At 37.7% G+C, this 16,012-nt stretch overlaps 1 protein-coding gene across 6 annotated transcripts in view; it reads right to left on the minus strand.

Moving 5' to 3' along the window:
* Positions 1–356: 356 nt before the first annotated feature.
* epsti1 (epithelial stromal interaction 1) overlaps positions 357–16,012 on the minus strand; it is a 76,800-nt gene continuing 61,144 nt past the window's right edge. For 5 of the 6 annotated variants that reach the window (XM_008106812.3, XM_008106813.3, XM_062975619.1 and 2 more), the window contains 4 exons: positions 13,410–13,483; positions 11,129–11,231; positions 5,263–5,316; positions 357–852 (listed from right to left, as the gene is read on the minus strand). In XM_008106812.3, coding sequence (XP_008105019.1) covers positions 5,296–5,316; positions 11,129–11,231; positions 13,410–13,483 — 198 coding nt within the window. In that variant the 3' untranslated portion in view covers positions 357–852; positions 5,263–5,295. The remainder of the gene's footprint in view (positions 853–5,262; positions 5,317–11,128; positions 11,232–13,409; positions 13,484–16,012) is intronic. The other variant, XM_008106811.3, reaches the window with a different exon arrangement.

Genomic DNA, 16,012 nt, shown 5'->3' on the forward strand with positions numbered 1-16,012 from the left:
AGTCATTCCCAGCATGGTAGATATGATCCTGGGGCTCAATATTCTGGCATCCCTGCATGCATTGCACTAGACCTATTGCATTCACAGAGCTATGCCAGCCAGCTGCCTGTCACTCCTGCTCTCATTAGAGCAGGAAAGACTACTTTCTATCACCTATTAATAAAAAATACCTCATTGGCTTCCAGGACCCCTGCTTCCTTTCTCAGATCTCTTCCCTAGCTCTTATGTCTTTCTTTCATTAGTTCTCTTGCTGCCTCAGCCAACAGAACCACATTTACTGTGAACTGCTACAGCAAATAAATGAGTCTTCAAGCAGCACACAGAAGCACCGGGTAGTGCAAATGACCCTGCCAAGGTTTGTATCCCATCCACAATGATTTAAAGCTTTTATTCGTTTGATATTTGGTACATTTTTCCACATAAGAAAATTGAATCAAAACCAGTTAAAATCCACAGGATAAGAATTCTGTTCTGTCTCAGCAACATTTTAAAAACGGGGATTCACAAACAGACAAAACTTTCAAGCGTCTACAATTCAGATCGGCTTGTTCGTCAAAAGAGTAGAGATGCATTATCAATGCCCCCAAACACAAAGACTTTTTAAAAAGCCCTCTTAGAGGTACAAGTTGGGCACACTAAAGCTATAAGAGGGAGAGGGAAAGAAAGAAAAACACAGTTTCTTTGAGATTTAATATCAGGACCGTAATCAATAGCTTGAAAATACTTGTGAGTCATAGGAAAGACAGCAGGTCAAACAAGTAAGTCTGAATAAAAGGATGAGAGAAAGAAGGAAAAAAATAAATCCCTGAAGGTTTTTGCAAGGCAATTCTTCCAAGTGCTGTGGCAGGAATCCTGTAAAAATAAAATCAGAATTAGTGTTGTTGTATGCAGGAAAGAAAGCCGTTGAGTAGCACGAAAAAAAATGTTGAAGCAGTCCAGTTAAATAGAACTAGCAGATTTCTTTAAAAAAAACATTTGAGATAGTTTGTAAAATGGGCAGATAATCTACTACTACTGATGACAAAGCAAATCCTGTAACAATTCTTACTCACACTAAATACTATCCTTTATTACACCAAGCATAATAAAGTCATGAGGATAAATGGAGCAAAATACAGTAAAGGTTTCCCCTGATGTTAAGTCTAGTCGTTTATGACTCTGGGGGCTGGTGCTCGTCTCCATTTTTAAGCTGAAGAGGCGGCATTGTCCGCAGACACCTCCAAGGTCATGTGGCCAGCATGACTGCATGGAGCACTGTTACCTTCCTGCGGGAGTGGTACCTATTGATCTACTCACATTTGCATGTTTTTAAACTTTTTTATCATGTCAGGAGCGACTTGAGAACTGCAAGTCGCTTCTGGTGTAAGAAAATTGGCCTAATTTGGCAGAAGCTGGGGCTAATAGTGAGACCTCACCCACTTCCCGGATTCAAACTGCCAACCTTTTGGCCAGCAAGTTCAGCAGCTCAGCGGTTTAACCCACTGCGCCACCTGGAGCTCCATTAACACCATTAACAGTAGCACATTAACAAACAATTATGAAAAAACATAATAACTATTAGTAATCAATGGGCTCATCGAAACCAAAATCTAGTTTGATGGTTTGTTTTGACAATCGGGTCTCTTGCAATGCTTCTGAAATTGTTTGGTGGTATGGTATGATGATAACAGCGCTCCATGCAGTCATGCCGGCCACATGACTTTGGAGGTGTCTACGGATAAGGCCGGCTCTTTGGCTTAGAAATGGAAATGAGCACCAACCTCCAGAGTCGGACACGACTGAACTTAATATCAGGGGAAACCTTTACCTTTACCTTATGGTATGATGAAAAAAGTTGGAGAACTGATATCTAATACTTTGTAAGGAGGAAGGATGGCAACTGACCTACATCTTAAGTCCAAATTAGTTATCATGAGGTTCTCCTTCTACATAATGTTCTCTGTGGGTAGCATTAAAGGCCAGGGATGGAGGAGGGCCTTATCTGCTGAGACTGGAGTGCAGTCTGCAATAGTATCAGGATAAATTGAATGTTGTTCCAGTTATCCATACATGAATTGTATCAAGGATTGGCTAATTTAACATGCTGTATATGGGGCTACCTTAAAATTTTATCTGGAAATATCAACCAGTTAAGAATACAGCAACTTGATTGTTAGTCAGCATTGAATACAGATGAATAACCTAAGGTTCAAGATGAAACTTTGGTTGCTCTGTAAGAAAACTGTGGTGGGATTGAGACCAAACCATATGCTGGATGGATCTGGACTCCTCTCATAGATCAATTTCATAGTTTGGGATTGCACTTGGAACCAGAATTGGTCTTGGGAGAACAGGGTTGCTTTTGCTCAGCTTTGGTTAGATCCTTTCATAGACAAGACAGAAGCAGTCACAGTAGTTCACACTTTTAGTGGCTCACAATTAAAACACTTGAATGAACTAAGTGCAGAGCTGTTCTTAAAGAGTTTACAGACTTCAAGAAATACAATTATGTGGTGGCCAGATTTATGATGTGTGTCCAGAAAGATCACACATTATTGGCATCTTACTAACTGAACTGTCCTCAGAGCTGTTTCTGAGCTTGGTTCAAGGTTCTAGTTTTTACTTATAAAGCCCTAAACAGATTGTGTTCTGGTTCTGTGAAAGTCCGCCTTCTCTTTTCTGAGTTTGCACAGATCTGCAGATTATCAGTGTTGGATACATGTGATGAACAGGTTTCCACAAAATAAATACTATACTCAAGGTTGTAGCCATGAAACTCAATCCTATTCATATTTGATCAGAAGGAAGACCCATTTAATATGAAACATATATTCCAAGTTTTACACACTTAAATCCCTAGGCTACCAGTAATTTGTAAGGAAAAGAAGGCACCAGCTTCCCACCCCCTCAACATTGGTTATGTCATGTGACTGTGAAGCCAATGGAAGATATGTTTGCTGTGAATTTCACCCACTCTACCTGATCACACTGGGTCTTAAATATGGTGATTGGTGCACCATACAGGTAAAGGTAAAAGTTTTCCCCTGACACTAAGTCTAGTCGTGTCTGACTCTGGGGGTTAGTGCTCATCTCCATTTCTAAGCCGAAGAGCCAGCATTGTCCGCAGACACCTCCAAGGTCATGTGGCTGGCATGACTACATGGAGTGCTGTTACCAGAGAGGTACCTATTGATCTACTCACATTTGCATGTTTTTGAACTGCTAGGTTGACAGAGGCTGGGGCTAACAGTGGGAATTCACTCCGCTCCCTGGATTCGAACCACCAACCTTTCAGTCAGCAAATTCGGCAGTTTAACCTGCTACGCCACTGGGGGCTCTGGCACACCACATATAAGCCCCAAAAGAGATAGCTTTTGTGTCCCTAAACAAGAGATTTCCCATTTGAAATACGATCATTGGCAATCCTAACACATGTCCAAAACATTTTGCCATACAGGTTAGTTGAAGATTTTTATCTGCTCATCCAAATCTGTTCATACAAGAAACAAACCGTGGTTCAACTCTAAGAGCTATTTAGCTCGTGAATGAGAGATATGACCTTTACAGAGGTGGCCTCCAAACTTTGTACTTTCTACCTAAGACTTCATTTCTGATTGCATTAAAAGAGAACTAATAAGAGTCTCATATTGCCACCTCCCCCATTTGAATTGCTGCAAGGTTAACATTCTATTTAGCCTAAATTGTTATTATACCATTAAGAAAATAACCAGAACTGTTTACTTTACACATTGAATAATACTGCTTGCCTCTGAAGTCTGATTATATATCTCATCAATCATGAATTTTATTATGTGAGGGACCCTAAAGAGATCTGATCCTAAAAGGAGGCACACAAATGATCATACAAATAATAATTTAGATGCAGTTGTGTTGGGACACACAGGGACTTTGCTAAAGGGCTGTCCTTCCTGAAGGTAGGAAAAAACCCACTGATTGATGAATATGGGATACAGGGACACTAGACCAGTACGAAGCAATTTATCTCAGGTTTGTCTCTGAGCAAGAAAGGCTGGCAATGGGATTTGACAGACATTTCAAGAGACAGTAGCAGTGTGTGTTGCAGCAAAAAGGACAGTTATGTGGCATCTTAAAAGCTAAAAAGATTTATTTGGCAGTGAAGGCATCTGAAGAGGAATTGAGTCTACAAAAACCTCTGCCAAATGGAACTTTTTTGTCCTTTACGTGCTACCCACAATATTCTCCAGGATTTAAATTGAAAGTATTTTCACTCTGTTTTGGAAGGGGGATCATCAGACCTTCCATATACAGTAGGATTGCAATTCTCAGCATTATATATATTGGTTAAGACTGCTGGCAGTTGCAGTCCACCATCATCTTGAGGACCCCATGCTTCCCATCCTGTAACTATTTGAACCACAGGAATAATTTGATCCCATTATTGTGGGAGAGTGATGTGTGAAATGTTTGGGGTTCATTGAAATTGATATGCATTGGGCTATTTTTTGAGATCAGTTAAGCAAAGCTCTGAAAGTTACCATTTAAAATAATTTAACTATAATTGCATGCCCATGAAGCAGTTGGTTGCATTGCTTGCAATTTATAAAGTAAGTGTTACTTGCTAGTTTCTCAAAATGAAAAGTTACTTTACATATTTTTTTTAAATCACGTTAATGCCAGGAGCAGCTGGCTTGCTGTACAGAGCATAGTCTTTCTTGCACTACCTCAAGACCCACAATAGACTATGGGGCAGAAAAATACGGCCTGGCATAAATCACTGGGACTATGCAATATTTTTTCTCCACCCATAACTACAAAAAGTAACTCTATAAGCTACAGTCACATATGAAACGAAACAAATCCTCTACATAGCTACAACTCTAATGTAATATAGTTATGCTTTCATTATTGGGTACAGGAATTAATTCTAAGGGACCTGCTACATGTAACTGCACCAAGCTCTGGTTATATAACCCCTTAGACATGAAAGGATTAAGAACATGAATAATACATTTTAAAAGGAAGTGTATATGGCAGACCATCTGCAAGTATTCAAAGGCTGAATTTCTCATAGCAATATAGTAATGATCTCAGACAGTTACCGAATGATTTTCATGCACTGACTGAGTCCCCTGGGTTTTCAGACAGTCTCGTTGTATTCAGAGCAGGGACAGTACTCATTCCCTAGAGCTCCTCTCATTCATATGTCTGGTCTTAAAATTGTCTAAGCATTTCAAATGCCCAAGTTAGATGCCTAAATCAGTATTTCAATGCAAGAATAACTGTATGCTTTTGAAGACTTACCTGTCTAATTGTTTTTGGGTAGTTGCTCACATTTTACTGGAAATAGTCATATTCCTGTAGAAATGAGAATTTCTATTAACATATTTATTTATTCAAGATATTACAAGCTGTTCTTCAGACTTCACACTCCCAAGATGAGTTCCAAGATTGAAAAATGCTCAATATAAAAATACAATTGAAAGTTGTGCATCATGAAAACACAATTGATAAAACCCTCAGTAATACTGATCAATCCAATAAGAACAGTAAAATGAAACAACGTTAAGCACAGACCCACTAAGATCCTCATTCACAATAATAGTTTATTGTGTCAGTTTGGGCAGGTAAAGAGGAAAAAGGGCCGGGCTGTGGCACAGGCTGGTTAGTAGCCAGCTGCAATAAATCACTATGACCAAAAGGTCATGAGTTCGAGGCTAGCCCGTGTCGGAGTGAGCACCCGACAATTAAAATAAAAAATAGCCTTGCATCTGTCAAGTAGGAAAATTTAGGGACCGCTTATGTGGAGAGGCTAATTTAATTGATTTACAACACCAGATGAGGAAGTACTCCATCCAAAAAAAAAAAAGGACTTGTCACAGTGGATGATGAAGCAGCAGCTCCTCCTGTGGTTGGAATTGAGCATATCCTCACAAAGCCAGAAGCTGGGAAGTTAAATAGCCTCTGTGTCTGTCTATCTGTGTGTTGTTTGTCTAATGGCACTGAATGTTTGCCATATATATGTACATTGTGATCCGCCCTGATTCCCCTTTGGGTTGAGAACGGCGGAATATAAATACTGTAAATACATAAATAAATAAATAAATAAATAAATAAATAAATAAATGCTTGCCCAATTGTTGACTCATGCACTAGGCAGGAAGAAACAAGTTGTATGGAGGCCAGTAGCTCTCACAAATATACGACACAGCCTTATAAGAGACTAGACTACATTTATGCTGAAGTAGGTGCATTTCTGGGCATCATTTCTTCAACAGAAAATAGTGGTACTAGAAGCAAAATAACACGGGAGGAATGGGGATAGATTCAAAGATCTTACTCTGTCTGAAAAAATGAAGGTTAATTTAAACTTCAAGAGTTAAAAAAATCAAAACAAACAATATGTACATATACATATGAAATTAAACAACTGGGCCAAGTAAGCCTTGTGTTAAATAAGCAAAAACCATTTTTATCCTTCAAGAGACCATTGAAAGACTCAGATATGACTTTTTCATCAGTCACTCACTTTTCTTATGGTTTCTATTTTTGGTGTTCACAAAGTCTGCTGTTACTTTCCCTCTTCCTCTGTTTTGCTGTTCATTTTTGCTTGGTAAGGGATTTTGGAGGCAGCTGCTGTTTACTTTGCCTGTTGCAGGGAAGCCCACATGATTTCAGCAGAAGAGGCCAGAGAAGAATTCCTTCTCAGCTCAAGTTTTTGCTTACTGCATTGTTTGCTGCAAACACATTGCTCCCAATAACAGTATAGGTAAGACTATCCAGATAGGAAGATGATGGGGAGAAAAATTGGGGCTGGATAGGCAAAACATTTGTAAAAAGCAGCTTTGCTGTTAGAGGCTTTGTTAACTGAGGAATGCCTATGACATAACAGCCCAATTGTGGTGCTCATAAAATGACAACACCAAAAGTAAGTCGCTCCACCGGCTATTCATTGTCCATTCTGCAGCAATGGACCACACTGGGGATTTTTTGTCCACCAAATCCACTCTGGCAAAGTATTTCAGTTTAAACAGATTTACACTGTCATTAACAAAATAAACTATAATTGCATGAATATAATACTTCTAGAAACCATAACAAATAGATATGTGTGTGCATGTGTATAAAGACATGACAGCAACAAAATATATTTAAATCTCATTATTCAAAAGAAGGTGTGAAAAGTTCTATGCAAATGAAGACTTTTCACCCACTTTCTGCTTTTTCACCCACTGCTGGTATTAGTTCAACTCCAGGCTGGTCTATGGCTAGTTTCTGAGGATGAAATTTCAGCCTTTTTAGAGTTTTCCTTTGAAGTCCACTTGGGCTGTGGCTCAGGCTGGAGAGTAGCTGCAATGAATCACTGCAATCAATCACTCTGACCAGGAGGTCATGAGTTCGAGGCCCGCTTGGAGCCTATGTTTGTCTGTGTTTGTTCTATGTTAAAAGGCATTGAATGTTTGTCTATATGTGTAATGTGATCTGCCTTGAGTCCCCTTCGGGGTGAGAAGGGCGGAATATAAATGCTGTAAATAAACAAAATAAGTCCTTTCACTAGCAAGGCTGTTATCTATCTTAGCTGTCCTGTTATTTCTGCTTTGCTCATGAGTTCTTATTGCCTCTCTGTTTTCCTCAAGTAGAAGGGGACCCAAAAGGCATTTATATGAGCCCATTTCTTGGGAAACAAAAAATGTAATATATAGTGCTATCACCTATGCTGGCATATCTACTACTGCTTTACATGACAGAGTTTTCAGGTAAAGATCTCCTACCCTGCTCCTCAAAATTTGATGCACTGAAATTGAACTGACCTGGATCTTTCCTGCATATCAGCAACTTGCATGCTGTAATGTGGGAGTCAGGACCTTTCTCTTGGTATCCCTATGACCTGAGTAGATAGGACACCAGGAGGGACTCCAAAGAGGATTGATATAATGTTACTTTTGTTTGCTTCTCTGACTACAATGATAATGTGTGTTTTCATGCTAGATGTTTCATCTGGAACAGTTAATCTTAATTTTATGCAAAGTACTCCCCTCCCCCACCAAAAAAAAAACACGGAAGAAGAAAAGGAAAGCAAGCCACTCTCACACATACTTTCTCAAATATTTAGGACTGTCTTAAATGTTTTACGGGTTTGTTACTTGGTGCCAACTCTAAGCTTTCTGTTGCATTCATTGTCATGGTCCAGGAGCATAAATCCAACACAGGGGCCCAAAAACACTCTCAGTCCCACGCAGAGTAGAGCAAATGAATGAATGGATATCCATTCACTCAGTAGGTCTACTGTAGTGGGAAGCAACAATTAGATTTGACTCAGAGAGATTAAGTAAGTTTATTTTTTTGTACAGCATTTAAATGGAAATCATACTCCTGGGGGAAAAAAATCCTTTTAGTGAAAGGTATAATTTTCTCCCACACACACTCCAATCCTAAATAGTTTCATTGTTTCTGTATCTCCAATGGCAGTCAATGGGAAGCACAAACTTTCTGATGTTGGGATTATATCGGATCTGAAATTTGTATCCATCTTTTTTGGGGCATCAATTCATAACTGTGGAATTCATAACTGGGCTTCAGGAAGAATGTAAAGACATGACTCATTTAATGAGTAAGCAAATGTTGACACGGTCTGAATTAAGGTCTATGTACAAGGTTCTTGGAAGAATGGAATTAAATCTATATATATAAATGAGTGATGGCATCACGGGACCAACAAAAATGTGTGTTTTCATGCTAGATGTTTCATCTGGAACAGTTAATCTTAATTTTATGCAAAGTACTCCCCTCCCCCACCAAAAAAAAAACACGGAAGAAGAAAAGGAAAGCAAGCCACTCTCACACATACTTTCTCAAATATTTAGGACTGTCTTAAATGTTTTACGGGTTTGTTACTTGGTGCCAACTCTAAGCTTTCTGTTGCATTCATTGTCATGGTCCAGGAGCATAAATCCAACACAGGGGCCCAAAAACACTCTCAGTCCCACGCAGAGTAGAGCAAATGAATGAATGGATATCCATTCACTCAGTAGGTCTACTGTAGTGGGAAGCAACAATTAGATTTGACTCAGAGAGATTAAGTAAGTTTATTTTTTTGTACAGCATTTAAATGGAAATCATACTCCTGGGGGAAAAAAATCCTTTTAGTGAAAGGTATAATTTTCTCCCACACACACTCCAATCCTAAATAGTTTCATTGTTTCTGTATCTCCAATGGCAGTCAATGGGAAGCACAAACTTTCTGATGTTGGGATTATATCGGATCTGAAATTTGTATCCATCTTTTTTGGGGCATCAATTCATAACTGTGGAATTCATAACTGGGCTTCAGGAAGAATGTAAAGACATGACTCATTTAATGAGTAAGCAAATGTTGACACGGTCTGAATTAAGGTCTATGTACAAGGTTCTTGGAAGAATGGAATTAAATCTATATATATAAATGAGTGATGGCATCACGGGACCAACAAAACTACATGCCCCCCAACCTCAAAATTTGACAATACAACCCATCATCCACACCTCTAGGTTGATACAACAAAAACAAAAGAAAAATAAAGTCCTAATTAGAGGGAGAGCAATAATTGTTTTTATCCAATTGCTGCCAGTCAGAGGACTAATCTCTGCCCACTTGGTCTCCTAGCAACCAACTCAGCCCAGGGGACAGGCAGACTTAGGCCTCGGCCTGTTCCACAGATTATCTAATTTGCACTGGATTATATGGCAGTGTAGACTCAAGGCCCTTCCACACAGCTATACAACCCATTTATAATATTATATTATCTGCTTTGCACTGGATTATCTGGACTCCACACTGCCATATAATCCACTTCAGTGTGCATTTTCTACAGCTGTGAAGAAGGGGCCTCATATAATCCAGTTCTAAGCAGATAATATAAGAGTATAAATATAATATGTAATAATTACTGTGATATAGAATCATAGAATCATAGTAGAGTTGGAAGAGATATCATGGGCCATCCAGTCCAACCCCCTGCCAAGAAGCAGGAGATCGCATTCAAAGCGATTAATAATAATACAGAACAATATAATCTCTAAAATCAGGACAGTAAATAAAGAGCAACACTCTGAAAGCATAAGCCACAGCAACGCGTGGCCGGGCAAAGCTAGTAATTTATATGTTTTTAATGCTTTTTAATGTTTGTATAATGTATTTTTACTGATTACTGTTAATTGTTTTAAATGTGTTGTTAATTTTATTGATTGTTTGGCATTGAATTTTGCCGGGTGTTGTAAGCCGCCTTGAGTCCCCTCGGGTGAGAAAGGCGAGGTAAAAATGTTGTAAATAAATAAATAAATAAAAATAAATAAAATAACTGACTTCTGCCCCATAACTTCAGTTTTGGAAAACAGCATTTCAGTACTAGCTTTCACACATTTATGTCCATATAAACCACACTGAATGCAGTGGGAATTTCTTCCTAGTTAACACATGTGGAATAAGACTACAAATGGGGCTCTCCTGAAAAGCAAACTATTCAGGATGTGATTAAAAGGTAAAAATCATTCTGGAAACCCAATATTTGTACAACTCATGGCTGTGCAAATGCACAGGCTCCAAGCAAGGCCTACCAATACAAACACTTTTCTAGTAACCCAATAAGTGTTGTTGCACTGGTACAAAAGGCTCAAGCCTATGTAAAAGACTTTGAGGTTTTGGACTCTAGACTGGAAATATGCAATTTCTATAACTACAATTACTTTGTATCTAGAAATGAATGCTCTTTAAGCAGCATTTAAAGCCTGCCTAAAGCATCCATCTTCTAAATATTTCATATTCACTTTAGGACATGCTGTGTATTGTTTGCCATACTTACAGAGCAGCTATTATTTCTGCCTTCACAGATAAACACATTTTTTCCCCAAGATTTCTTTCTGCTGCGCTATACAGAAGGAGTGATAAAAGCAGCATATTCAAGGCAATCTAAACCCTGCAGAAGCAGGCAGCTGTCATTTTGTGTTTAGATAAAGTCCCGATTTCCTCCTCCTCAGAAGTGCTTGCCGAATTTTTATTCATCACCTTGGCTCCACGCCGATCCCAGACAATGAATATTACAAGCAGACTATTCAGGTAGTGGGCTATTTTAAAACAACAGCAACTCATTGTTTTTATTCTTTGGGACTTTGAAAGATGAGGTTTGTTACTCACCCAGCTGTCAGCAGTAAAACCCATATTCCCAAGACATCCAGACTGGTAAATGCCACCTGGCTGACTATTGCTTTGTAACCTGTCCAGAAATGCATTATTCACCCTTAGAAATAGAAGTCAGGGAATGAATGTTAACAGAGTTTCACCAGAAGGCTCAGATTATAGAAGTGAATACAACATACAAGCGTGAATTGAATTTTATGGCAAGAAAAGCAGACTGCATTGGTAATGTAAGCATGATGGCCAGTTTCAAGTCTAAACTATAAATCTTCTATTGAAATATTCCAGCTTTCCAACTTTGTCGCACCAGTTTTGACAATGATGGCAACATTTTCCAAAACGGCCCTATATATGAGGACATTAACTACCCTATTCTTGCTGCGAAATCTTGTGAATAACTGTTCGATCTGACTGAGTTGGCAAAGTATTAAAAGTCAGCAACTGTACAAAGTACTAGGAAAATTGTCATTTAAAGGTGCTAGAATTGGCTCTCATAGATAAAATGACAGGGTTGGTGCATAAAGGAAAAGAGCAAAAACTTTAAATAGATCTCCCCTTAAAATGAATTTATTATGCTTTAATAACGAACTAACACTGGGTTCTATGAGTATATTTAGAATACTATATAAAATGGTACTACACTGATGTAACATAGACATATCCAAATCATTTTGTATTTTTCATTATAAATAACACTATGTAACAAAATTTGAAAAAACTTCTGTTCCTGGTTGGGAAGTGTTATTTCCTTTTAAATTGTGCAGTAAAATTGTGCAGTACTTACTTTGACAGTAGTGTTATACAGGGTGTTTGAAAAAGAACTCCCTATTCACCATTTAAATTAAATGGTGAATAGGGAGTTCTTTTTCAAACAAGCTGTTCTTTCATAAACTTTGTTTTTGTGGCTGCCACAGACTATGTTGAATTGGTTGAGACTCAGTGAGATATTCATTGAAAAACTATAGCAAAAGGTGCTGCAGGATGTCCTGCCAAAGCAAACTACAGTAGAGTCTCACTTATCCAACATAAACGGGCCGGCAGAATGTTGGATAAGCGAATATGTTGGATAATAAGGAGAGATTAAGGAGAAGCCTATTAAACATCAAATTAGGTTATGATTTTACAAATTAAGCACCAAAACATCATGTTATACAACAAATTTGACAGAAAAAGTAGTTCAATACGCAGTAATGTTATGTTGTAATTACTGTATTTACAAATTTAGCACCAAAATATCACGATGTATTGAAAACATTGACTACAAAAATGCATTGGATAATCCAGAACCTTGGATAAGCAAATGTTGGATAAGTGAAACTCTACTGTATTTGCAGGTCAGAAAACCTTTTCCATGATTATGATAGAGGTAAAGGTAAAGGTTTCCCCCGACATGAAGTCTAGTCATGTCCGACTCTTGGGGTTGGTGCTCATCTCCATTTCTAAGCCAAAGAGCCGGCGTTGTCTGTAGACACCTCCAAGGTCACGTGGCCGGCATGACTGCATGGAGCACCGTTACCTTCCCACTGGAGCAGTACTTATTGATCTATTCATATTTGCATGTTTTCAAACTGCTAGATTAGCAGAAGCTGGAGCTAACAGCGGGAGCTCACCCGCTCCCTGGATTTGAACCGCTGACCTCTTGGTCAGGAAGGTCAGCAGCGTAGCACTTTAATCCGCTGTGCCACCAGGGGCTCTGCAATTACGATAGAACCAATTAGGAAATGACATTTATAACTCAGGAACAAAAATAGTGTTACATAGTGTAATATAGACATTACATAATAAATATTCAAGTAAGAGTGCACAATTTATTTCAGAAGACTGCTTGAGTCACTCATAGTTAATGGAAACCAGTTCCTCGTTATATATTTGAGGCTGACAATGTAGTCTGAGAGAGGAGACACCTAGTATATCAGTCTGGAAGAGAACACTGAACATCTGGCTACCTGTAATACAAATCAACCACATTTTGCCCAGACAGTTTTAGAACCACTGTCATTTGAATGAGACGAGGAGCAAGAATTTGAGATTAATAGGAAGCCACCACCACACCACCTTACTAGCATTTGTATCTCACTTCAGGATTCTCAAAATACCACTCCTCAACACTATAAATTATAGACATATGCACCAACTGCATGGGAAGCATATAGAAAACAACATCACAATTTACCACTGACTATGAACCTAGAAAAACTTCACACTACGGCCAAGAATTTCTATGGTTCTACAGACATGAAGAATGTAAACATGTTCTAATAATTTCTTCCATTAATCTTACCTTTGCTGTTCATTCTGATGCTTTCTTAGTCTCATTTTCTCCTCTTGCCTTTGTTTAAGTTCTAATAATTCAGCCTGGAAACAATAAAACCCCTAGAAATTAATGCTTAGCATAAAGTTCTTATTCTTTTTCTAGAAAAGGAACATGGAAAATTACTCCATATGACTATGTTATTCTATGTTCCTTTGTATAGTACACATGATTACAACAACATGGATAATCTATGCCCAGAGATGAAAAGAACCAGATATACTGATCCAAAAAGATAGGCTGAGGAAGAAATTTGAATTAGCAGAGATGGACAATTGGACAATGTTGATTAGAAATCCTTGACCAAATTCAAGAAAGACCAGGACACATTCATTGCTTTTATACAGCAAAGATGGGGACAATCTTCAATTATTAGTTTTCTGACGCAGCAAGAGTGTTATTTAAAGTAGAAAAGTAGAAATAAAGTGATACTTAAAGGGGCCAACAAATAAGAAGTTAAAATAAACAGATAATAAGTGGGAGGCTTATAGATTAGCTTAGTAGCTCTTTGTTTAGAATGTGTAGGTTGCATGTTGACATAAAGGAACATGAACTACTTTTGAATATAATGAAAATGTGCTTGTCTTTTATGGTAGTTTTAATTTCATTTTGTGTTGTTGCATTTTATAAATACGTTTCTTTGTACGTTTGAACAAAAATAATTTACAAAAAATGTTTATCATACTATAATTAAACGTAATGCAATCATTAAAAACTGAAGTGGATAAACAGTTTCAGGAAACAGTTACTGTGTTATTGTCCTTCCCTTCTTCATAGTACTTCAGTATGATGGGAAAATGGATTCGGATTTAATATCCATGGAAACAGACAGAAGGAAAGAAAGAGAGGCCAGTGGGCTTCATTTGGTATGAAACTTTCATCTATGTAAGATCAGACTGGCTTCTGTGGATTTACTTATTTTTTGTATATTTAGAAACACAAACAAAGTTAAAAACTTGACATTATGCTAAATGTTCTTTGGCCAGTTTCTGGCCAAAGAGATGTACTAGGAACCTCACAACCCAGTTTCCCCATATTTGCTTACTAACCACTACTCCCAAATCAATTTATGTTTTGTTATCCTTAACCAATATCACCAATATTAGATGGGCTTCATAATCTAGAATAACTAGTGATATGTTTTTCAATGATATTACTGTGGGGATCCTACCCAGATAGCACAGCCAACTGAATACATAGCTTGTATCAGCAAGAGATCACTGCCATGCGCAGCTCTGTGCCTGAGCTGTCAGTAAACATGAACTCAGTCTATCTCTGCATCTAATTCACTTTTTTATTATTGCTACTCCTTTTCATCCATAAACATTCACAAGGTTATCTGTTTGGATTTTTCTAGTGCCTTTGTGTAGTCTTGTATTGGCTGCCTTGACAGTTCATTCTGAAACTAAATTACTCCATGTGGCATAGGTTAGATGGCTGTGTCACAAAATCTTTGGCAATTGTATTTTTAAGAGGATAACTGAAGAACAGCAAAGTTAAGCTAGATTCTTTCAGATCTAACTTAATAGTGATAATGTAAATTAACTCAAAGAGTTATGCAAGGCAACAACATTCTTATTTGGAATATAAAACATCCTTATTAGGAATATAAAACCAACAAGTGAAATTAATACATGCCAAAACACTACATTGCATGTTAATTAGAGCAAGAATGTTATATGCACAAAATTGGAAAAAGACTGAAACACAACAGCAGAAGAATGGAGTATTAACAAAAATTAAATGGCAGAAATGGATAAATTGGCAATGATTCACGGGGGAGGGGAATCAAAACAACTACAGAAAGGACTGGGAACCATTTAAAAATGTTATTAAAAAGGGAAAAAAGGCACACAACTATGGATCGAAGGCTTCAAATGGGTTTGAAGCAGGAGTAATTTTACATTAGAAGTACAGTAGAGTCTCTCTTATCCAACATAAACGGGCCGGCAGAACGTTGGATAAGCAAATATGTTGGATAATAAGGAGGGATTAAGGAAAAACCTAATAAACATCAAATTAGGTTATGATTTTACAAATTAAGCACCAAAACATCATGTTATACAACAAATTTGACAGAAAAAGTAGTTCAATATGAAATAATGCTATGTAGTAATTACTGTATTTACGAATTTAGCACCAAAATATCATGATTTATTAAAAACATTGATTACAAAAATGCGTTGGATAATCCAGAACGTTGGATAAGCGAGTGTTGGATAAGTGAGACTCTACTGTATCTAAAAACAACTTTCAGCTAGAGGGCTTTTAGCCTAGTGTTGTTATCTTGGAAGATATTCTTCATACATGGTCAAAGTAGTCATATCTCCTACCCAGGAAATGGGAAACAAACAGAGAAGATTGTAATGCCTGCACTACCACTGTGGGAAAAAATAAAAAATGATAATTGGAATATTTGTATTATTGGAAACATACTACTTATGGAAGCCAAGAAGTGCAATTTTAAAATATGGGGAGGGACTATAGAGTAGTCCAGACTCAAAGATGTGGCTTATTCAGCACGAATATTAAAGCTGTTTAGTTAAGGTTTCATAACAAAAGTAGTTCCCAGT

This window comes from Anolis carolinensis, chromosome 3 (assembly GCF_035594765.1).
Source record: "Anolis carolinensis isolate JA03-04 chromosome 3, rAnoCar3.1.pri, whole genome shotgun sequence".
Lineage (NCBI taxonomy): Eukaryota > Metazoa > Chordata > Lepidosauria > Squamata > Dactyloidae > Anolis > Anolis carolinensis.